The 23,048-nt window shown below is 43.0% G+C and overlaps 2 protein-coding genes and 1 long non-coding RNA gene across 5 annotated transcripts; 2 read left to right on the plus strand and 1 right to left on the minus strand.

Annotated features, from left to right (window-relative positions):
• The first annotated feature begins 710 nt into the window (after nt 1–710).
• On the plus strand, nt 711–3,968 carry prdx2 (peroxiredoxin 2). Its single transcript, XM_052085085.1, has 6 exons — nt 711–810; nt 1,615–1,732; nt 1,797–1,950; nt 2,502–2,624; nt 2,993–3,123; nt 3,410–3,968. Exons 2-6 carry the CDS (start codon nt 1,630–1,632, stop codon nt 3,490–3,492), a joined length of 594 nt encoding a protein of 197 aa, XP_051941045.1. The 5' UTR covers nt 711–810; nt 1,615–1,629; the 3' UTR covers nt 3,493–3,968.
• A 1,037-nt stretch (nt 3,969–5,005) lies between these two features.
• Nucleotides 5,006–6,620, minus strand: LOC127613790 (transcription factor JunB-like). Of its 2 annotated transcripts, XM_052085039.1 has the most exons (2): nt 6,459–6,620; nt 5,006–6,222 (listed from the first exon to the last, which is right to left on the minus strand). In XM_052085039.1, exon 2 carries the CDS (start codon nt 6,182–6,184, stop codon nt 5,273–5,275), a length of 912 nt encoding a protein of 303 aa, XP_051940999.1. In that variant the 5' UTR covers nt 6,185–6,222; nt 6,459–6,620; the 3' UTR covers nt 5,006–5,272. The 2 variants fall into 2 exon arrangements, with proteins under 2 accessions (XP_051940999.1, XP_051940998.1); XM_052085038.1 differs by having other exon boundaries at nt 5,006–6,597.
• Nucleotides 6,621–18,820: 12,200 nt separating this feature from the next.
• Nucleotides 18,821–20,479, plus strand: LOC127613846 (uncharacterized). Of its 2 annotated transcripts, none has more exons than XR_007966330.1 (2): nt 18,821–19,330; nt 19,767–20,479. It is a non-coding gene; the product is annotated as an uncharacterized LOC127613846 (long non-coding RNA). The 2 variants fall into 2 exon arrangements; XR_007966329.1 differs by having other exon boundaries at nt 19,854–20,479.
• The last annotated feature ends 2,569 nt before the right edge of the window (nt 20,480–23,048 follow it).

The raw sequence follows: 23,048 nt of genomic DNA on the forward strand, positions 1-23,048 counted from the left end.
AGATATGTACAGTCGATGACTTGTTGAAAACAAGTTAATTTACCTTCGAGCCAGTGATGACAAAGCCCGGTGTCAACATAACAAGCTTTAGTTTAGCTAACCGGAGCTAGCAATAATGGCTACATCTTTCCCTTCAAAGTAAGAGCTCAACAATGCACGACGGTCAGAGCCGGTTCACGCCTTCACTGTCAGGGCCTCAGCAAAATGATATTTCCAACATATGAAAATGTATAACGAGTAAATGGTTGTGTAAAGAGTAACTTATGCTATCAGATACAGTCAGCATTACAGCTTTCAAATGACCCCGTGTTTGGGTGAAAATACATCTGTTTACAGTGAAGTGTGGGGGTCCCACAGCTGTGATTATTTTAAAATTCATTAACAAATCGCAAGTCGCATACACGAACATCACACAGAAATAATTGAATATAAGTCAGACAGCGAATTTAACGGAAATAAGTAGGTAATAATAATACAAGTACTAAATATATTTGTAAAAACGAAAGAAAAATATCAGGGTCGGAAAATAAAACTAACAAATGTTGACATTTTTAAATATAAACACAATTTCAACGTTTCAGCAGCTTTCTTATAATTAGAACCAGATACTGTACAAAAGGTAAATATACATGGGACTCTTTCGGTACTTGGGCTGTGAATTTCAACCACGGGCCAGAGTAAAATGTCACTTCCGACCCCTCTGTGGCACCGCCTACTTATTTGGCGCAGCCTCAGTAGAGGGTGTGAATAGTTCGCTCATAATCGTGCAGCCAAACGTAGGCGACCATAACGTTACGGTCCTCCAGCTAGGTAAGAAGACATTTTCCCACCTTGACGTTTTCAAACTGTCACTCTGCAATCAGTGCGCGGGTAGAAGTAATTGATGCTTGTTTTGGAGCCACTAAAAGCTAAAATGTCGTTGTCCGACAATAGGTAAGCTAACATGGAGCTAGGCTGGCAGTGCCGGGCTGTTCGTCCTTTACTTTAGTGTGTGGGGTTCCTAATAGGTTTTTCTTTGTCCCGACCATGCCTCATGCGATCTCCTCGTCTGACCTTAGATGCCATTAACTCTGTGTAGCATAATTGAGTGTTTTGTCCAGTTAAAACATTATCTGAAATAAAAAAAATAACAAGCCCAATTTAAACAATTACCACAGCACGTGGAACAATTACACATTAAAAAAAACTTGTCATTGAGTGAGAATATTTCAATTAAGCAAAGTACTATAATGCGTTGCGTTTTTGTCATTAGTGACCACTTTATGGTAAACATAGGTTTAAGATGGCAGATTTTAGCAGACACTAATTATTCTTTATTATGCGATACTGTATTAGCATGTATACGTAAAAACGCTGCTGCTTGTTTTTTTTTTTTAAATTCTTTCCCTCCCCCTTTTTGGCTCGTTAATGTTACTCAGGTTTGCTAATAGGCTTTTGTTCCCTGCTGGTTGAACATGACTTGCATGTGACTCCATGCTTGAGCTCACTCAGCGTAAAAGCAGGACATTGATCCTCCAAAGGTTGAAAAACAGTCTTCAAAAAAGCCCCTGCTAGTCCAGAAGCACTTTTAAGTGTAATTGCACCTTAACCATATCCTCACTGGGTCTTTTCTAGTAATTTGGTTTCACGATGTCCTCTGGAAACGCAAACATCGGCAAGCCGGCCCCTGCCTTCAAAGCCACAGCTGTTGTGGATGGACAGTTTAAGGACATTCAGCTGTCTGACTACAAAGGTAATATTCACATTTTATAGTTATGTTTTTTCCCCTCATTATATTTTCCCTATGTGCCCTTCAGGAAAGTATGTGGTGTTTTTCTTCTACCCTCTCGACTTCACATTTGTCTGCCCCACCGAGATCGTGGCATTCAGTGACCGAGCGGAAGAGTTCCGCAAAATTGGTTGCGAGGTGCTCGGCTGCTCCATCGACTCTCACTTCAGCCACTTGGCCTGGTGAGGAATCCTCCAGGAAATGTGTCTGTCTCTCTAACTTGGTGTCACCATGACACACACTTAAATATGTCTTACAGTTTTGGCACGATCTCTTGGGAGTTGCTTGGTTGTGTTTTTGTCTGCAATCCTGTATTGGGTTGTGGAGCAAAAATTTTCACTCAATACTTTCGAGGTTATCTGTGTCTTTTCAGTCCAGCTAATTCTTAGTGTTTCTGTTTGATTCAAACGGAGGATGAGTTGAGTTACACTTGCTTGAAATGGGACCACCCTGCCAGGTCAGGTTATCTACCACCGCTTGGCTTCTCTGCATGCACCAGATAAGTTCCCAGAGATGCCACGAGTCTGTTATCAAACTCAAATTTCTACATCGAAAGTTCTGGAAGATGTAATGGCATTTAGAGTTTATGACTCAATTGCACTTTTGAAACATTGCGTTGGTGGTGATATTGATCCGGTGTTAATGTTTGCAGGCTTTACAGAAGTGTTTTGTCTTAAAAAGAGCACATCAGGTTTGTGCTGTTTTGATGTAGATGCTGCTCCCCTCCCTCTAGGATCAACACACCTCGGAAGCAGGGAGGTCTGGGTAACATGAAAATCCCCTTGGTGGCAGACCTCACAAAGACCATTTCCAGAGACTACGGTGTATTGAAGGAGGAGGATGGCGTTTCATACAGGTGTTTCGCCATAGGACGCAAGGAGGCCATGTTATGGTGTCAACAATATTGGGCTGCATGCTTTGGAGGATCCATATGTGCCATCATTTTTTCCCCATGTCCTCAGCCTTATGTCATGGTGCTGGATGGCTGTGTAATAAAAATTATAAGATTTGACAGTGGGGGGGGGACAACGATGGTAGCCCGTGCCATCCAAAAAATGTAAAGGCTGCACTGCATTTATTTGTATGTTTAATTGGGACATCATTACCTTCTCATTGGCCTTCAAGTGCAGTCCCGAGTTGAGACCATCTATGTGCAACTCAGCAATGGCGTTCTACTTTTAGGAGGAAAAATAAGTTAAACCATGTCTTGTGTGTGTTTGTCAGAGGTCTGTTTGTGATTGACAACAAAGGCATTTTGAGGCAGATCACCATCAACGACTTGCCAGTGGGTCGCTCTGTGGACGAGACCCTGCGCTTGGTCCAGGCTTTCCAGCACACTGACAAATATGGTGAAGGTAAGTTTAGGAGGTTCTGAGTGGTTATTTTCAATAAGTTTACTGAAGCTTTACTGTTGTGATTAAATTACTTGGTGCAAATGTTCTCTGTCTGCAGCATTGATATCTAACCTTGATAGTTTTAAAGGATTTTATCGTTTGTCTTGGACGTCCCTAATAATTGTGTATATGCATATCTCCATTGAGTTGTCTGGTGACTTTGCAGGTTGTTGACATTTGTACTTTGTGCATTTTTACTGCTGTGTCAATGACTGATATGTGAACGCTACACTTTGTCCTCTTACAGTCTGTCCTGCGGGCTGGAAGCCAGGCAGCGACACCATCATCCCTGACGTTGAGAAGAGTAAAGAGTTCTTCTCCAAACAGTAAATGTGAAGGTCATCTTACCGGTCCCTGAACAGTAGCCCTTGCCCTTAGTTGAAATGTGCTTCTGTGGAACAGTCATTCTTGACTTTCTGCTTGTCCAAAGCCCAACCTATTCCCAGTTCGACACTTTGTACGTCCAGTATAAAACTGATGGGACGACCTCCAAGTCTCAAGCACTGAAATGTTATTTTCCTTGTTTTTGCAGAAAAAAAATCTTATCATTTTTCTGGCTGTTTCCCGATAAAGTCGCCGTTGATTAAAGCAGTAGGAATGTGAAGCAGGGTTTTTTTTTTCTTTTCCATGGTTCTGAGTGTCATACCACATGTCCCGTGTAGGGGGTGCTACTAGTTTGTGACAAGTATTCCTTCTGTTTCCCACCGTTAAAGTCGAGAGAGATATTTTCCATGAGGAAAACTCTTACGGAAACTGACCAAACGTCTCAAAAATAATATCGACTGAAATAAAGAATTTTCACAAAATTCACAAAGCTAGTATGTTATTTGAATGGGAACGGGTGGATACGCGTTACGGTAGACCTTCCGATGTTTCGGGGGAGAGATTAATCATTGGGCTGGCATAGAGAGATGAACAGTATTATTTTGTATTAGCCTCAATAAATTTAAATTGAATAACATTTTCCTGTGTAACGCTGATTATCTGAATGCACACTGGGAATCACTGACATATCCCGCCTAACAGCCAGTTTACTGTGGTTAAAGATCAAGTTTAGAAATGCTTCATACGAAATGACAGCAATAGTAAACCATTTGATTATCACTTAAAACGAGCTTTTTCAATCAAAATCGTACGACTTTCACAATAATTGCCTATCAAGTAGAAGGAGTAAGTTGAGTTGAGAAATGAACCTCTCAGATTCGGTAAACCCCTCCACAAAGTTCATGCTATCCATTTTTATCCTTTCACAGGATGAAGTTGAATGTTTGAGCTTCAATTGGATCAAATGTTGACTTGCAATGCAACTACGTGTTATGTTTTCCACCAGATCATACAAGATCAACATTTAATACAGGCTCTTGAAGATATTTTCCTCTTACTGTGGCCTAGTTATCAAATCTGCACATCTCGTAAATTCCTGACAACTAAGAGTGCTTGTTTGTCTGAACCTTTGGCTTTCAACGGTTCTCCTAATTTCGCAGCTTGTTTGGGGAACCTGAAAGTAGAACTGGGGAACTCCCACATCGCTCATTGACAAACCATTTCACACTCACACACACCGACATACTTGTGGTACTGTGGCCTCTCTGACCAGCTTTGTAGGAGGGAGTTCCCGGAAACCTATAAGTGTTGTGACGTTTGAGAACATTTCCCCATATAAGGAGCGTTAGTTCGTCAATAGGAAAACAGTCCTATCTGGGGCGTTGAAGGTCAGGAAACTCAAGTGCTGACGGAGCAGATGATTCTGACAACAGCCTGTCGGTGTTCTCGAGAAATGCCTCAACAATTCCAAAGAGGTCACATTTCAAAATGCCGAGAACACCACGAAGAAAACAACGCATTTCTCAAGTGTATCATTTCTTTTACTTAAATATACTGTACAGGTACAAAAAACTAATGGTCAGGTTCAACCTGACAGCAGAAATAAGTTACAAGAGAATTCATCACAATGTACAATGTAAACAGGACAAGTTGTGCTCCAAAATGCCCAAAGTGTGTTCGTTTTCACTGATTCCCATGTACTTTAGTTTCAGCCACAACAATCCAGTAACCCGTGCTGTCAGTGCAGTTCCAGTCCAGTGTTTTCAAAGTGCTAAGTTCGGTTTCCTCAGTAGGACTTGACTTTGGGAGACAACATGAGCTGACAGCCGCTGCTCACATGTGTCATGACTTTCTGTTTGAGTTGGGCCACCTGCTCCCGTAGGAGGGAGGCCGTGTTGGACAGCCCCGCGTTGTCCGTTTTCAGAACCTTCACTCTGTCCTCCAAACGGGCAATGCGCTCCAGTTTACGCCGCCGACACTTGGACGCGGCCAGCCGGTTCCTGAGCCGCTTGCGCTCCGCCTTGATTCGCTCCTGATTCTCCAGGTCGATGGGGGACATGGGCGGCGAGCTGTTGTCGCTGCTCGGCATGTCCGGGACGGTCTGGGGCTCCTCCTTGAGGCCGCCGAAGCGCGGTGCGTGCAGCCCAGCGCCGGCCAACGAGTGTTGGAAGGAGTGGGGCGCGTGCGCACCTCCATGGGGGTGATGCGACTGGGGGTGCGGGTGGTGGTAGGGGTGGTGCGGCAGGTAGCTGATGGTGGCGGACGGGTAACTGACAGCCGACGACAAGCCGGGGTTCGTGGAGCAACTGCCCAGGTTCGTGTACTCGAGCGGCTCGGGCTGCATGGATGACCCGTACACCGAACCGGGCGCCGAACAGGCTACACCCCCGGTTCCGATGGACACGTTGGGCGGTGCCATCTGGTTCATCTTGTGCAAGTCGTCCAGAGCTTTCACGAAACCTTCGGCAAAGCCCTCCTGCTCCTCTGTGATCCCGCGGTTGTACAGGTACTGGCTCGGCGTCGGCGTGGTAGTGATGAGCCCGTTGCTGTTCTGGATGATGAGTCGCTCCAAATCCGGAGAGGCGAGTTTGAGGGACCCCGGGTCCGCCGTGGCCGCCGAATACAACTCGGAGTCGGCGCGCAGGTGGTGAGACTTGAAGTTGGAACTCCGATAAGGATCAGACAAGTTCAAGTTCATGTTCTGCTTTAGTAACTTGTAGTCTGACAGGGCTGCGCCTGGATGGCCATAAGCAGAGAGAAACGAGTCGTCATAAAAAGGCTGTTCCATTATTGAGGACATATTCGCTTTAAAATCAGACAGGCAAATAGGCTACGTGAGTTCGTGAAGGTGTCCCAACTCAATCTCCAGCAAGTCCTGATGTATTATTATTTTGAAGAGCACTATTGTAAAAAAAAAACAGCAAAACCTCCCAAATAGAGGAACTCTACTATACCAAGTCGTCGATTTGTACCTTTAGTTGGAATCAAAGCGCAGTCCAGTGACTAATTCAGATGTTTTCATCCCACTCGTGTGTTGGTGAGTCTGTAATTTTGAAAACCTGCCTGATCGTCTCTTTAGTTTCCCCTTCTTAGACAAGCAGCCGACCAGTTTCACTCTATTTATGCGATCCGGACATAAAAGCGCAGCAGTCCGGAGCGACATCCGATCCCAGGCTCTGATTGGTCGCGGTCTCCTCTTGGCCCCGCCCTCAGGATGTCAGCCGTGCGTAATGACGCATTGCCAGTAACCACCACTGTCAACACGCCGGGGCCCTTTCGCCCAGAGGAAAGTCGAAAAGGAAAATTAGAAACGCCACAACAGCGCATTTACGGTCACAGCTTCTGTCAACGAGCTTCGGGGGTCCAATTCAGCCCAGTAGACAAGAGCATACAGAAAAGTCCCCTCGCAGACTTGGCCTTATTGCCAATCAATACGCGGATCTGAGTCACGGATCCAAACATATCGGTTAGTCCATATTTGGATATCCTGGCGCGCCGGTTCCTCCCTGACACAAGCGGGAAGCCAATCCCCTTCTGGCGCGCTTCCAGCTGTACGGGACGTGGGAGGCTGCCCTCCTTCAGGCAAGCCCCAAGCAGGCACAAAATGTGAAGTGAGCAGAGAGGGTGTGTAAACCGTGGGCGTGACTGCCTCAGAAATGCATGTGGCAGTGTGCCCGAATACAGTAGTGACAACAGACAATGTTTTGACACCGTCATGCAGTAACCTGTTTACAAATTGTGAAACTAGACGGTCATTTTTGAAAGCAAATTAGCTTGAACTCAATCAATCACATTTCTATATGTTTCACCCAGTTGTGTGGCAGCATTTTTTGTCATTACTTTTTAAGTTTTTCATCGGGTATTTAGTGGTAGAAAAACTAGGTAGAGAATCATAGAAGGATTGTTATCATTGTTTTAGGATATGTGCTCTCAAATACAGCAGTTGTAATGTGTTGCAAGTAATACAGCATACAGTACTTGCATGTCTGTATTACTGTATATCTGTTACATGACAGTGTTCGTTGGATTCTTCGTTCTTTTGTATGAAAGTGCTTCCATAGTGTCCGATGAGGCATTTTATGTGTGGTTATTCCTCCGTTATGTGAGCAATACTGTATATACAACTTTGCCCAGATCTGATCAACTCGATCAGATCGGCAGCTATTTTGCATTTTATGCAAAATCGGTGACTGGTTGTCAAGTCATAATTTGCCAATCGATCAGTGACATCATTAATCTGACCCACGAAATAAGACATTACATCAAAGACCCACCAAAGCATTAAGAGAGCGTGCAATCTCCTCACAGGAATGCAGAGGTGCCACCCACCACCCACTTACCAATTAAAAAGCAAGCATGTTTCATGCCCCTCAAATGTTTGCCAGTCACATGTTTACTAAACATATTACAATTTTTTAATGTATTTTCAGAATCAGAATCAGAATCATCTTTATTGGCCAAGGATGTAGAACACACAAGGAATTTGTCTCCGGTATAACACGCTGCACTAGTATCATCGTAAACAACAAAATCATTGAACCATTTTAGAGTAACCAGTAGTTTTGTAGTACCATTTTGTGGTGCAAGAAGAGTGACTATGTCAGTGACTGTTTAAGGAGTTAATGGCTAGAGGGAAGAAGCTGTTTAAGTGTCTACTGGATTTGGTGCGCATGGATCTGTAGCGTCTGCCTGAGGGGAGTGGCTGAAAAAGGTGGTGGGCAGGGTGCGGGGGATCCAGGAGGATTTTCCGTGCCCTTGTCTTGATTCTGCTCAGTTTCTCTTGGAAACTGTATTACACTCGCTGCATAGAAAGATGGATAAGTCTACACATATTTTACAGATCAAAGTGTACAGGATGTACCATGGCTTGTAACTGAGCTGATATCTACAATTCTAAAGCTTTTATACATTCTAATTGTGACTTCTTGGCTCTGAAAACAAACTATCATCTCTAATATTTAGCTCTGCATGGAACAATTGTTCGATCAGTTTAGAAACTTAATAAGCGCCTTAGTTCACCTGTGTACCTGACAAGGCTGATGTTGGCGGTATGTCAAAGAATTATGCAACAGGCACGTCACTTGAGACAAACACCTGCTTGATGATGGTCTCTGAATCATATCCAAGTGGTCCATGCATTCGTTGACGTGCCCAAGCACATTCTTCCATTTTGGCTCAGCCCCTCAATGTTCTGTCATGTTGAGGCATATGACACAACCAACCTCATTTGTTTATACTAATTTTTGACAGCAGGAAAGTGTATGCACCTTCTCATGGGCGTGTGGTCAAATTGACACAGTTCATTAAATGAAAGCTCAGAGTTCACTGTTGTTCCTTTTATCTGGAACTAGGTTTAATAGTCGAAGTTTGTTTATTTTGAAAGTAATTACTGATTGGTTCCATAACCCAAGAAAGACAATTTGTAAGATAAGGGCTTGATTACTTGACTGGACCTTTGGACTCTCACTGTAATTGCTTCAATTGAGCGCTCAATGTTTGATAAGCACAGTAGAAAGTCTTGATTTCAGGAGTCACGCACTGCAGAATTTCCAAAAAGAAAACACCCAGCGGCGTCGTGTCAAAATGTGGACCCCTTGATATTTTCATGATGACGTACACTATCACAGAGCGGCATTGATTTGGTGGTACCTTCAGTTGCGAGTACCCCAGTTGATCAGTTTTTCAAGTTATGAGCAGTCAGTTGATTTTGTTTGCTTTTACTTCTTTTGTTTTATTATTGATTTGTGTTGTGAGCAATAATTTGAGGTACAAGCAAAAATAAAAATAAAAATGGGGCAGTTAAGGTACTGTAATGGCCTTGCTTAAGTGCAAGGAGAGCCATCATCAAAGAAGAATTTTCAGATGGCAAACACTCAAACACAAACATCCAAGAGAACAATTGCAAGGAGCTGCTGTCGGCCACAACTCAAACCCAGACACTCACACACAGAATATAAATGGCCAACAGGACACTAGTTCCTGTTGCCACTCATTGGTCCACATCTCTAAAAGGCATTTCTAACACATAAATAATACTTAATACAGTGTAGTATGTTTCATTGTGTTTTTATACAATATACTATATTTTAAAATTGGTGGTGTTGTGTTTTGGGATGGGTCTGCGATGAAATAATGGCATCTCAATTGTGAAAAATTATTTGAATAAGTTGAGCTACAAGCGGGCGGCCCGGTAGTCCAGTGGTTAGCACGTCGGCTTCACAGTGCAGAGGTACCGGGTTCGATTCCAGCTCCGGCCTCCCTGTGTGGAGTTTGCATGTTCTCCCCGGGCCTGCGTGGGTTTTCTCCGGGTGCTCCGGTTTCCTCCCACATTCCAAAAACATGCGTAGCAGGCTGATTGAACACTCTAAATTGTCCCTAGGTGTGAGTGTGAGCGTGGATGGTTGTTCGTCTATGTGTGCCCTGCGATTGGCTGGCAACCGATTCAGGGTGTCCCCCGCCTACTGCCCGGAGACGGCTGGGATGGGCTCCAGCACCCCCCGCGACCCTAGTGAGGATCAAGCGGTTAGGAAGATGAATGAATGAATGAATGAGTTACAAGCTGATGAGCACGTCCACCTCATAGTGTAGTGGCGCAGGGTTTGATTCCACCTCTGGCCTTCCTGTGTGGAGTTTGTATGTGATTCCGATGCCTGTGTTGGTTTTCTCCGGGTATTTCCTCCCACATTCCAGAAACATGCATGGCAGGTTAATGGACCAATCTAAAATGTAATTGTGACTGTGAATGGTTGTTTGTCTATATGTGACCTGTTGATTGGCTGGCAACCAGTTCAGGGTGTCCCGCACCTACTGCCCGAAGACAGCTTGGACAGGCTCCAGCACGCCTGCGAACCTCATGAGGATGAGGGGATTAGAATATGGATGGATGGACATACTAACAAAGATGAAAAATATACAGAATAAGATTACGTTAGATACTAAGTAACATTGGTGGGATGTGGGGGCGTGCTGACAAATTTTTCACCAAAAATTTGTAATGAATACTGTGTTGACTGGTGTGTGTGTGTGTGTGTGTGTGTGTGTGTGGTGGGGTGGGGGGGGGTGAGTCTGCTTGCTAGCCTGCTAGCCCATTAGCCGTTTAACAGTAGACTGGCATTTTTTTAATTCATTCAAATTTGTCAGGCCTTTCAACAAAACCATTCTCTGTGGACTATCAAATGTATGAAATGTATTAATTCTATTTAACGAGGACTTGAACCCTGGTGGGATTTCCCCAAATAAGACCATGAGATCATTTGTAGACTTCACAACTATTGTTTGTTTTAAGCAAGGTTTCATGATTGAGATGTCTTTTCCAATATTAGGCATATTTAATTCATGTCACTTTGAATTGAAAGAGTATGTGATGTTGCAGTCAGGTGTCCTAGCAGTACATAGGCAGAAACATCTTTGGAAGCAGAGAAAGAGAAGTTGCGAGCCATAAGCCTCCCTCGGTCGTCATTTTGATTTTCAGAATGGCGTCAGTAATTGTTGGTTACCAGCAAACAATATTACTATTGCTTGTTCTTTAATATTGGTGCTTCTGATAAAACAATTGTTCCCTGGCATCCTCAGGATTCTTTTCAGTGTTTTAGTCATTGTCGAATTTTAAAATTCATCATTGGCCCGGATGCCACTTCTTTGCCCTCACACACAGGCTTATTTATGTACACAAATGTACTGGAGAACAACTCGAACACCTCATCCATCCAATTTCGTTGCTGCCGTTGAGTGCTGCGGTGATTCATGTCGACACATACGCGGGCAAGGAATTCAGAAGAAAAATGTGAAAACTACAGAGTAGCATACGGGCGCATTTCCTCTTTTTCAAAGGCGGTTTGGCAACATTTGTGATTCATAGTACATACGTCGTCAACCTTTCATCGGGTGCCACTTTGAGCAACTGCAGTAGTTTTTCATAAAGGCCCGCATACACCTCAGCGAGGGACTATCACAATGACTTCTCGCACAAAATCACAGATGAAAATGAATGATTTAACAATTACAATGAAACAATGGCAGATGATGAGTACTATAATATTTTTTTAGAACATTGGAAAGGGATATCAGTTTAAAAAACGAATTTACCCTTGTTATTGTTTGGGACAGATTTTGAATCTACAATAATACATTTGCAATACTGTAATCTGAAATGAAACTATGTTTTTATTTTATTTTGTAGGCTCTCGATCACCTTACACACAAAAAAAATATAGGCCTACTTGTATGAATCCAATACAGCATATAAGAAGTACAAAATAATCTTATCTTTTAGTTCATTCTAATTGTCTGTTAACTACCACATGAACAACATATTATTTACACATTATAAAACGAGATTGTGCTCAATTTTATATCAAGTATATCAAATACTTGTTTTATTTGCAGGCGGCCCGGTAGTCCAGTGGTTAGCACGTCGGCTTCACAGTGCAGAGGTACCGGGTTCGATTCCAGCTCCGGCCTCCCTGTGTGGAGTTTGCATGTTCTCCCCAGGCCTGCGTGGGTTTTCTCCGGGTGCTCCGGTTTCCTCCCACATTCCAAAAACATGCATGGCAGGCTGATTGGACGCTCTAAATTGTCCCTAGGTGTGAGTGTGGGTGTGGATGGTTGTTCATCTCTATGTGCCCTGCGATTGGCTGGCAACTGATTTAGGGAGTCCCTCGCCTACTGCCCGAAGACGGCTGGGATAGGCTCCAGCACCCACCGCGACCCTAGTGGGGATCAGGCGGTTTGGAAAATGGATGGATGGATGTTTTATTTGCAACCTGACAGAAATAAGAACATTTCCATTTAGATATGTTCATAGAACACCATAAAAATATCAAGCATGCACATAAGTGCTGCAGGGCTGCCCTATAGTGGGAGGAACCCCCCCCCCCCCACTGTGTTGTACAGTAAATAAAGTTGGAGGCTATTGTGAGTTAGCGCTTAATATGTTGAAAATGAAATACATACAGCTATACACAAATAGTCCGCTGCAATTCGTAACAACATTTTATGTTAAATATAATGTAAATTCTTAGATTGGATCACAGTAATATTTGAAGCATCCTGTACATTAAAAATACAGTGTGGAAAACACACTTGCTGTCGACTAGTGAATGAATATAATGGAACCACCTAAGTTGGAAGCACAAGTATTTTCAAGCACGGACACGACAGCGCCTCAGGGGAGATCGCACTTTGCAAGCCTATACCAGCGTTTTCTTTTGCAGAGGTGCAAGCAAATTGAATGAATATTGAAAAATCAAAAACTAATTCATAGGAGGCAGCAGGAAATAGTTTAATGCATCATGTTGCTCCTCTGATTTCAAATCCAAAAGTTTCTGTCAGGAAAGGACAAAACACTCTCTCTTGGTGACTTTCACTCCCCAACAAACAACCCCCACTGCTTCTGCAGTGACTTAATGAAATGAACCAGAAGTAACGTTCCTCGGAGTCTTGGGCAAGGTCTTCAATGCTGGAAGCTTGATGACCTGGAAGCGGCCTGTAGGTGTGGTGAGTCAGGTACGGCTGATCGTCACGGCAACAAGATGGCTGTCCCCGCGAGGTGAGAACAAGTCAGTCCAACACACATTAAGTGTATGAAGTCACACTCTTAGTCACTCTTTCAAATCGGCCTGCGTTGCTTAATTTAAGGCTAAGAGGACAACATTGCCAGTCGTCCCTTCCTTTTAACATGCTCTCATCCCCCCCCCCCTCCGAAAAATCATCCATTCCCCCCATCTTTGTTATTTGGCTGCCTGTGGGAAATCAAGCCCCCTTGTGCATGTAATCGCTTTAATGAAGGCCCGTTTAATCAGCATATTTGTGGTCTGTAGCTCGCAGATAGTGCCAAGGAGCCTCGTAGCCATGGGAGACCTTTAGCACAAGACGGGCCGATTGCTGGGGCCAAATGAGTGTGGCAGGAAAAGGCAGTCGGATCCAGCGCTCCCCTCGGGCTGACACATCACATATGGAGCTGTCCTTCCTACTTCCCCTCCATCCACACGGACGCTTAAACTCCCTGTCACTCTGCCAATCCGTGGAAAAGGCAAATGGCGGGGAAGGGCAGAGTTTTCTGCCGCATGCTTGTTTGTAATTAAGGGAGGTGCTTTCTAAATGGTAAAAATCTGACGCTAAATAACTAAATAACTTTGAATAGAAGCGGCATGACATTATTCTGTCAATGCCGTTGGGGAGCAAACCTTTGTTTTTTCAGATAAATTCTGCTTCATTACTTAAACTGTAATTTTGAGACAGTGGAAATAAACAGTATAAATATAATTATCAGTCATTTCTTTCTTGTGAATGTAATGTAAAAAAATGCAATGTAATAATTTGACCTTGGCTTAGGAAGTGGGTCAGCATGCATGATTTCAACTTCGAACAAACAGTGGAGGACCAGACAGGTATTAGACAGGCCTGATAGTAACGTGACAGAGGTGAGTAAGAAGCCAAACACTCCCATTTCTACAGACACACACACAGAAGACGTCACAACATTGCGTGAATGCTGATATACGGTAAGTGACTGAACTATTACTCATGAAATAGTGACATCATCCACAATTCATTATTCATTTGCGTTTTTAACGGTTTATTTACATTTCTGTTGGTTTTTGGGACTACTTTATCTTGTGGTTGTATGTATCGTACTTGTTTGATAGACTAATTATACATGGATATTTTTTTTTAATGACTGAAAAGAGTGGTAAAGATTACAGTAGTTTTGATAATTCCCACAGTTTTGCGAACATTGTGAATTGAGAACCCAAACATATTAAATTCTTAATCATCATAAAGAATAACTACTCAAGTTAAGTACAAATACCTGAAAAACCTCCCTGTCCCCCGAAGACGGCTGGGATCGTCTCCAGCACGTCCCAGGGTCGCGGGGGGTGCTGGAGCCTATCCCAGCTGTCTTCGGGCAGTAGGCGGGGGACACCCTGAATTGGTTGCCAGCCAATCACAGGGCACACAGAGACGAACAACCATCCACGCTCACACTCACACCTAGGGACAATTTAGAGTGTTCAATCAGCCTGCCATGCATATTTTTTGGAATGTGGGAGGAAACCGGAGCACCCGGATAAAACCCACGCAGGCCCGGGGAGAACATGCAAACTCCACACAGGGAGGCCGGAGCTGGGATTGAACCCGGTACCTATGCACTGTGAGGTCGACACGCTAACCACTGTACCACCGGGACCACTGGACCACCAATCGTGCTTTTCCTTACTGAGTGAATGACTAATACAAATAAATCTCAGTTTTTTTCCCCCACATTGCCATCTATTTATCTATCATACCATTCATCTATGAACATCGGCCAAATGAAGCAGTAAATCAATTTAGAGTAATATTTACTTGAAAAAGAAAACGTTTTTTTTTCCACTTGGAAATTCTATTTAAATTTTACAAGATTTTTGAGGACATTTTCCTAGCATTTTATGAGTTAGTTTTTTTTTTAAATCACTCAAGGAATGACCCCGCAACCGTCACTGAGGGAGACAGTCATCTTAACACCTGAGCCACACCACTTTGGCCATATGCGAGCAAATATATGGTGTCTCCAAAAAAACCCTCAAAAATCGGTTCAAGTACCGGTATTGTGTCTGACACTAGCAACTGTACAACGCAACATGGTAGGCGCGGCATAGCTCGCCCGCTGGCTGTTTCCCAATCTGAAGGTTCTAGGTTTACCCATTTAGTGACTTCCTTTTAATAACTACTACAATGCAAATAATATTTACTCAAAGTGAAAAACGTTCTTTTCCCCCAAAATAAATATCACTCCCAATTGTTTTTCAGTGTGAAATGACACTTGTATAAAAAAGTGAATTCCCTAGAGAGCCGTTGGTAAAGTGAAGACCATAAGCCGGCGTACTCTCAACACTCAAATGAAAGCCAACGATGAGATCTAAATAAATAAGCCTGGCAACAGGTGAAAGCTGAGGGGATCGGTTGACTAATTGGGGAGTTCAGTTAGTTCATGTGATGACTAATAACATAGGCAACTTAATACTGAATTGAGTGATGATAGCCAAATGTGAAAATGGATGAAAACATAAACAATGACATCATTCACCAAGTACTGTAATACAGAAGGCTTCGAGGTAAAATGATCCGACTTCTTCCTTCTTGTGACGATTCTCCCACACTCACTAAAGCAGCAATGGCGGCCACTGGTGCTGAATGTTTGTCTCGGTGACAGTGAGAACATCAGAGTGCACCCACACAGTTTCAACCCCACTCACAGCATTCGCTCTCACCATCAACCACAATGTCATTCCCCTCTATCTGATTTGCGTCTCGTAAATATGTCTCCAGGTGTCCTCATTCGCAGGCAAGGACTCACAAAAAAGGGGATGCACACAAGCTGATTTTAATGTACTGATGTATGGTAAGGCTTCACATTTACCAGCGTGAATAAGCAGTGGGAAACGTGTTTGAGAGAAAGAGACTTGTGAAATGATTTTCTTATGCTGTTTTGTGATCACATCCACTTACTGTACTGGCAACAGCCTGCTGGGAAATCGTGTCGGCACATTTGACCTCAAACATCACGGCTTCTCATTTCACAACGTCAGACTAAAAAAGACAAATCATTTGTTTGTTTGTTTTCTTTTTGTTTTGGATTTTTTTAACATCGTAAATCTTGTGTAAAATCCCGAAATGGTATTTTAAACTCACCCCAAGCAACTTTTGGTACAGAGATTCAATGCAAGACAATTGAGTCTTTCCAATCATGCTTATTTTTTATTGACATTGACAGAGACACGAGGGACCCTATTTGGTAGACTGTCGCCGGTGCGCTCTGGGTAAAAAAGGGCGTAAGTTTATTTAAGTGCCAATGCAAGTCGAGTCTAGCATGTTTGCGGCCGTGTTGCGCCTCTCATGGCATTCCAGCTCATGGAGTTGCCTCAACCCTGACTCATCCGAACAGGAAGTAGTCTGCATTCAGCATGAAAACGTCATTTTCGTGCCGGGACAATAATATCGATCAGCGTGCTTGTGAATTTGGTAGATGCACTATAGCTCACTGAGCATTCCTGCCGCACCCCCCGGCACATCTGCAAATTTGGTTACCAAGATTAGATTCGATTTTAGACTCGCAAAAAAAGCATGTCTGACTCCAGCGGTGTGTTGTGGACATCATCGTATTTCATTCATAAATATGACTAACTCGGAACATTATTATCTTTGTAAAGGCAGAATTTTGGAGAAAGCTCTTCTATTGAATAGCATGAGAATGCATTGTGTCGGTTAAGTTACTGCCCCCTGTCTTTGCTCTTGGAGGAAAGCTTAGCTCAGTTGAGGAAAAATGTAGAAATGTCAAACGCGAGGTTTAGACCTTCACACAAGGTTAGACTGTGTGAAGATCTTTTTCAAGGACACCTTCACGGCTGATTTGAGTGGTAATGAAATGCACCGTGTATTGAAAAAAAATACTTGACATTTTTGCCGGTCACTATTTTGATGCAGGATAAAACATCACCGCAACCTTTTTTGAACCAAAAAGCATACTTAACATGTACACTCAGGAGTGGGATATAGACATTGAGATCTTAAAAAAGAATTTTCAGACCAATTAAGTGTAATTGGATGATTATGATAATTTCCCATGACACGCTAATGTGCCACAGCTCAATGGTTGTGAATCACAACAGTATCAGATTGAGCTCACTCACTGTCCATATTCAATTATAGAGTTGTACATTGTATTTTTAAAGACTTTAACCCTTTCATGCACCGATAATGATAACCTGTAACCCTGGAAAGATGATAGGCTGTCCGCTGTAGTAACTGCTGTCGTTGAAAGGGTGACATGTTTTACTGTTGTCCTCTTACTTAACATTATACAATATAAGATCTAATGTTATCCAGGTTAATGGGAAACTAGTTCACTTGAAAATGTACAATAACAGAATTTAAAATTTCCATTTAAAAAGAAATAGATGTCTTTTTTTAATCCATTGTCACACTGTTGCCATCGCAAAACCTCCGAACAAACAATTTCAACATTCTGAACTGTCAAACTGGTGCAAAAGTATGTAAACTAAGGACGACCAAATCAGCCCTGACATAAAATGAAACTACAACGAAATGAAAATGCTATTTGCGGCGGTGTGACATTGGCGTAATGGACAGTAGAGCTGAACGTCTCAACGCTATGATGTTGAAATTTGTTTGATAAATGTATTTCCTTACATCAAAGAAAAACAGGCATACAGTATGTTGAACTCTTCTGTGAAATAACAGGTTGTGTATTTGTTTTTCATTCTGACCCCCAGATTTATACACGGGATCAGGGGGGGCACCAGTCTCTACCTCTCAAGCTTTTTTTCTTGTGTCATTGACAAACAAATGCAAAATAATGCATTCATCCTGAAAGTCGTCATCACAATTTGTCCTCCTCTGCTTTCATTGCCATTGCCATCTCTCTCTCTCTCTCTCTCTCTCTCGTTTTTTTTTTTTATTACAAAACCAGTAGCAAAGAAATAACGAAATTCAAACATGCTTGCGGGGTTAAACCCTTTGAAAGCAACTGTATTGGAGTGTTGCTCAATATTTTGATCTTAATTAAAGTTCAAACTTAAACTTCTTGTTTGACCTATGAAGCACATTCTCGCAACAAGAAATGTGGGTTAAATCTCATATTACACTTCGAAATAGTCAAACACAGTACCTAAAGCATAGATTTCTAATGTCAACATATCACATTAGTATTAGTAGAGAGAGAGTAGCAAAAAATAAAATTTTAAAAAGTTTTAAATTGAAACAATAATAGTCATTTGTACTGAGCAACAAGATGGTCGGTAATACAATATAATTTTTTACATTTATGCTCCTTTCCGGGCAGCCCGGTAGTCCAGTAGTTAGCATGTCGGCTTCACAGTGCAGAGGTACCGGGTTCGATTCCAGCTCCGGCCTCCCTGTGTGAAGTTTGCATGTTCTCCCTGCGTGGGTTTTCTCCGGGTGCTCCGGTTTCCTCCCACATTCCAAAAACATGCATTGCAGGTTGATTCAACACTCTAAATTTTCCCTAGGTGTGAGTGTGAGTGTGAATGGTTGTTTGTTTCTGTGTGCCCTGCGATTGGCTGGCAACCGATTCAGGGTGTCCCCCGCCTAGTGCCCGAAGACAGCTGGGATAGGCTCCAGCACCCCCCGCAACCCTAGTGAGTATCAAACGGCTCGGAAGATGAATGAATGAATGTTACTCATGGTATCATGATTTCTCACATACCGTACTTTTTTCCATAAATCACTGCCATTTTTTAAATGATACTTCTATAAAATTCCAAGGAAATTAAAATGTCCCATCACTGATTGAACTTTTTGGTATATCCCCGCAGGCTACTTATATGGTCCTTGCGGGTACCAGGGAGGTGAACCCTGATCTAGAGTGTGAATTGAAGCTCTCTGAAACATGTAAATGGCAAATCGGTGGAAGTGCACCTGCTCTATGTTTTTAAGTGAGGACAAAGCTGAGTGAAATGTATTTATAGCTTTGGAAACAGGTTCTAACTTTGTTTGTGTCTCTTTCTAAAGGACACAAAGTCTGTGCAAAAGGCTTGTCTGTGACCTGCTCGAACCCTAAACCACGCATGCCCTGTGGCAACCTTGAATTTTAATCTTTTATTAATAACATCTGCAAAGTCATTAGGTGTGTTTGATATGAATAGAGCGAGGGTGGAGTTGTCAGTAAGAGCCACATTAGGCTCACTGATTCAAAGTGTCCTATTCAGGCATGAACAAGACATTTTAAATTGCTGAGAACTACCATTAACAAACACGGGTTGTCATAGCGAGATCATTTCAACAGCTTGATGGCAGCAAGAGACATGCAAGAGAAGTACAGCAGGTAAAGATTCAAATCAAATTTCCCTTTCAGTCGTGTCACATCTATGCCATCACTTTTGTATAACTAATCACAATTCTTTATCGTTAACATTTGTCCCTAAAACTACAATAAAAACCATCAGGTATTCTAAACAGGTAGTCGGATTGGCATGTAGAGTAATCAACGAACCGCCTTATCGCCGCGATCACATATAATTACTGTCATGTAGCCCAGGCAATGCCGGTGCAGTATAAGTTCTCATTTGGTAGGTTGTAAATTAAATTGGTTGTGTCAACGTGCCGTGATCGGATGCATCATTCACAGCAAATTAGGGCCTCTCCTCAATTAAAATGTCCTTTTTCTAACAATGCATCTCACGTCTTACAATGATTCTGAATGAATGCTATACAGTTGGAAAGCCTGTTTGGTTCCCTTTTGAACAAAGGCCCATTTGCAGGGAACATGCATTTGCGAAAAGGAGGAGGACGATTGAAGACATGGGTTGCACCCATGCCGGCGCCAAATAGTTCATTTTTCTCTTAAGGCACTGGGAGAATGAGGAAGAAGCGAACGATTTTACTTGTCGTGCTGGTCACCAGCCTACACTGTCACACACTGCTGTTGGATGGCATTCCACTCCTCCCCCAGGAGTCAACTAATGTAGTGATGTTCTTTCGGTCGCTCTGGCACAAAGCTTATGCCGCAAGTTTTTTGTTGGGTTGTGATCAGGAGTGTTGCCAAGCCACTCCATTGTTTTTACTGCCGCGCTTGCCAACTTGCGTGGGTGGAACCTGTACTCATGGCTGAAAATAACATCTCTGCGTGTGTCCAGGTTCAGCTTGCAATCGGGCACCGCAACAGCAACAGCAGAACGATCTGTTTGGTCGAGGCACCAAGGCACAATTTACATGGTGGCGATGCATTTATTCAGTTACACAGCTCACCCCACAAACGTTACAAATGGGCCAACATGCAAAACGGCATCTGCCGTGGAGTATACATGAAGACCAGAGAGCTGTCTACGGAAGGAAAGGAAACCATTTGAAGCTGAGTGAAAATTGATCCGAGCTATTGGGCAAATCTTGGCCATAGTCTTGAAAAGGAAAGAAACAACAGGTCGCCCAAGGTTATCCACAGCAGTTGATGACAAAAACACTGTGAGAGAAACACAATGAAGAAACACCCAACAACAACAGTCAGTGACATCACAGCCAACCCCTCCAGGGCGGGGATGACGGTATCTACTGTTCGAAGAGGACTTCCAGAGAAGAAATATACAGGTCATACCACAAGATACAAAGCACTTATCAGCAAAAAGAGTCGGGGTGTTGGGGGGGTGGGGGGGGTAGATTGTGCTTTGCAAAGAAAAGTTTTAGAACCAAGTTTGATGGACTGATGAGACCAAGATTAACCTTGACCACTGTGATGGAAAGGTCAACCAATGTATGGCGTAAGAAACGATCTGCATATGATCCAAACCACACAAGCTCTTCTTTGAAGCAAGTGTTAAGTTGTTAAATAAGCATTATGCCATCATATATTCAACGTTATTCACATTATGTTCATTCCATAATGTCTGGTTAAGTATTATTTCTCACTTGAAAAGTGGGTGGCTTCAAACAAAGGGTGCTCTGTTCAGAGTTCTTTTTAACAGAGGTAAATGCCATGGAACTCTGAAACCTTTTTGTCTCACATTCATCTTTTGATCTGAAACCCATTCTCGGGAAAATGCAGACATTCTGGTCATGGTGCACTTTTTATTAATAGAAATGATTGAAATCAATCAGTCATCACTCCTGTCTCATCGGTTCAAGAGAACGGCAAAGCCTCCTCGTGTGCTTTTATTTGTCAGGTAGTGGTCGAGACAGGCGTGACTGGGAGAGGCCCTGTCACACTTTCAACAGCACGCATTGTAGTGTGACCACTAATATATGGAGATGCAAAGCAAAAAGCTTTGAGTCAGTCAACCACAGCCAACTCAATTCTGTCTGGCAGTGAAACGGTTAAACTTTTTCTTTTCCTCCTGTTGGCTGGTTGGTGGAGTCCTGTGGCAAAAAAAAAAAAAAAGGCGGAGGTTGTTAATGCTAAAACAGATAACGTCAGATAACAGCACTTGAATTCAAAATTTTCCACACGTGTCAGCCTTATTTTGTTATTTGTCTATCTCTTCATCTTTTGTTGTGCTCTGCTATTAGTTCTGTATTTTGTCTCTGTTTCACCTACTTGTTGCTGTGAGCATTAAAATGGTTTTGCTTTCTAAAAACACAATTATCAGGTGTATTATTTTCGTGTAAATGCTGAAAATGGTCGTCTCTGGACTTTGAAAACGTGCACCCATGTGAAAGCCCCGTAAAATGAATGCAGAGATTTATTTCTAAATATAATTTATCTTTGAAGATAATTTATCAAATACTCTAAGTGACTCCATTTGTCCTACTGAGGAGCTAGAGGGGTCAATTTTTTTTTTTTAACCATTTCAGTTCTCATTCATTCATTCATTTTCCAATCCGCTTTGTCCTCACAAGGGTCGCGGGTGGTGCTGGAGCCTTTCTCAGCTGTCGGGCAGTAGGTGGGGGACACCCTGAACCGGTTGCCAGCCAATCGCAGGGTGAACAACAGACGAACAACCATTCACGCTCACACTCACACCGAGGGACAATTTGGAGTGTTCAATCAGCCTGCCATGCATGTTTTTTGGAATGTGGGAGGAAACCGGAATACCCGGAGAAAACCCACGCAGGCCTGGGGAGAACATGCAAACTCCACACAGAGAGGCCGGAGCTGGGATTGAACCTGTGAGGCACTGTGAGGTCGACACGCTAACCACTGGACCACCGGGACCACTGGACCACCATCAGTTTTCATGATTTTTGTTTTTTGGAATGGGGCGGGCTGTTTAAAAACTAGCCCCAGTGATGCACTTGGACCCCACCATGAGCTGCCACTCTCCTTTATAAAAACTTGAATCCTTTTGTTTTGGTTATGCAGTGCAATTGTGACGCTATGCCTGCACCCCAAAAATGCCTCTTTCCTTCCTGTAGTGCTCTGTTGTGCCCAACATAGAGCACCTCGTTGTCAGGCTTGAGTGCATCCACATCACAGTGAGAAATGCAAAAAAAATTTGAAAAAAAAAAATCTAACTTGACAGTTAGTATACAGACCCGGGCTTTGGACTGGCGTGGCCGCTTTAGAGTGCCTTGTTGTCATGGAATGGAAAAGCCACGGGAGGCTTTAAGTGGACGCGATTTTTGCAGGTCAAACATGGGGCTTTTGAAGTGTCATTTGTTATGCTGTGTGATTATTATTATCAATCCATTTAACTGGCAGGGTTGTTAGCAACATTCTGTAAATGAACATTAAACAGGCACATGTGGTAAAGCAAAAACTTCATTTGGTTGGATATTGTGAGCTCAGAAATGATTTCAAGGAAACAAATTCTATCGGTCATCATTGGGCAAATTTGCTCTGCCATCTTCGAGCAGCCCCCATTCCCTATTCTCTGCTTTCACTTCATTCAACACATGTAGGACTCCGACTGAAGCATTACATGTACGTGATGATTACTACGATTCTCGTGCTTAAAAATAAGCCCTCATTCATGATATACTGAAACATGACGAGTCACTAACCTCACGTCCTGTAGTGTCTACTGCAGGAAAGGCGCAACTTCCTGCAACCACGAGTGAGTGTAAAGCATGAACGTGTGTGTGTGTGTGCGCGTGTGTGTGTTGGGGTGTGC

This window comes from Hippocampus zosterae, chromosome 13, assembly GCF_025434085.1.
Source record: "Hippocampus zosterae strain Florida chromosome 13, ASM2543408v3, whole genome shotgun sequence".
In the NCBI taxonomy this organism is placed as follows: Eukaryota; Metazoa; Chordata; class Actinopteri; order Syngnathiformes; family Syngnathidae; genus Hippocampus; species Hippocampus zosterae.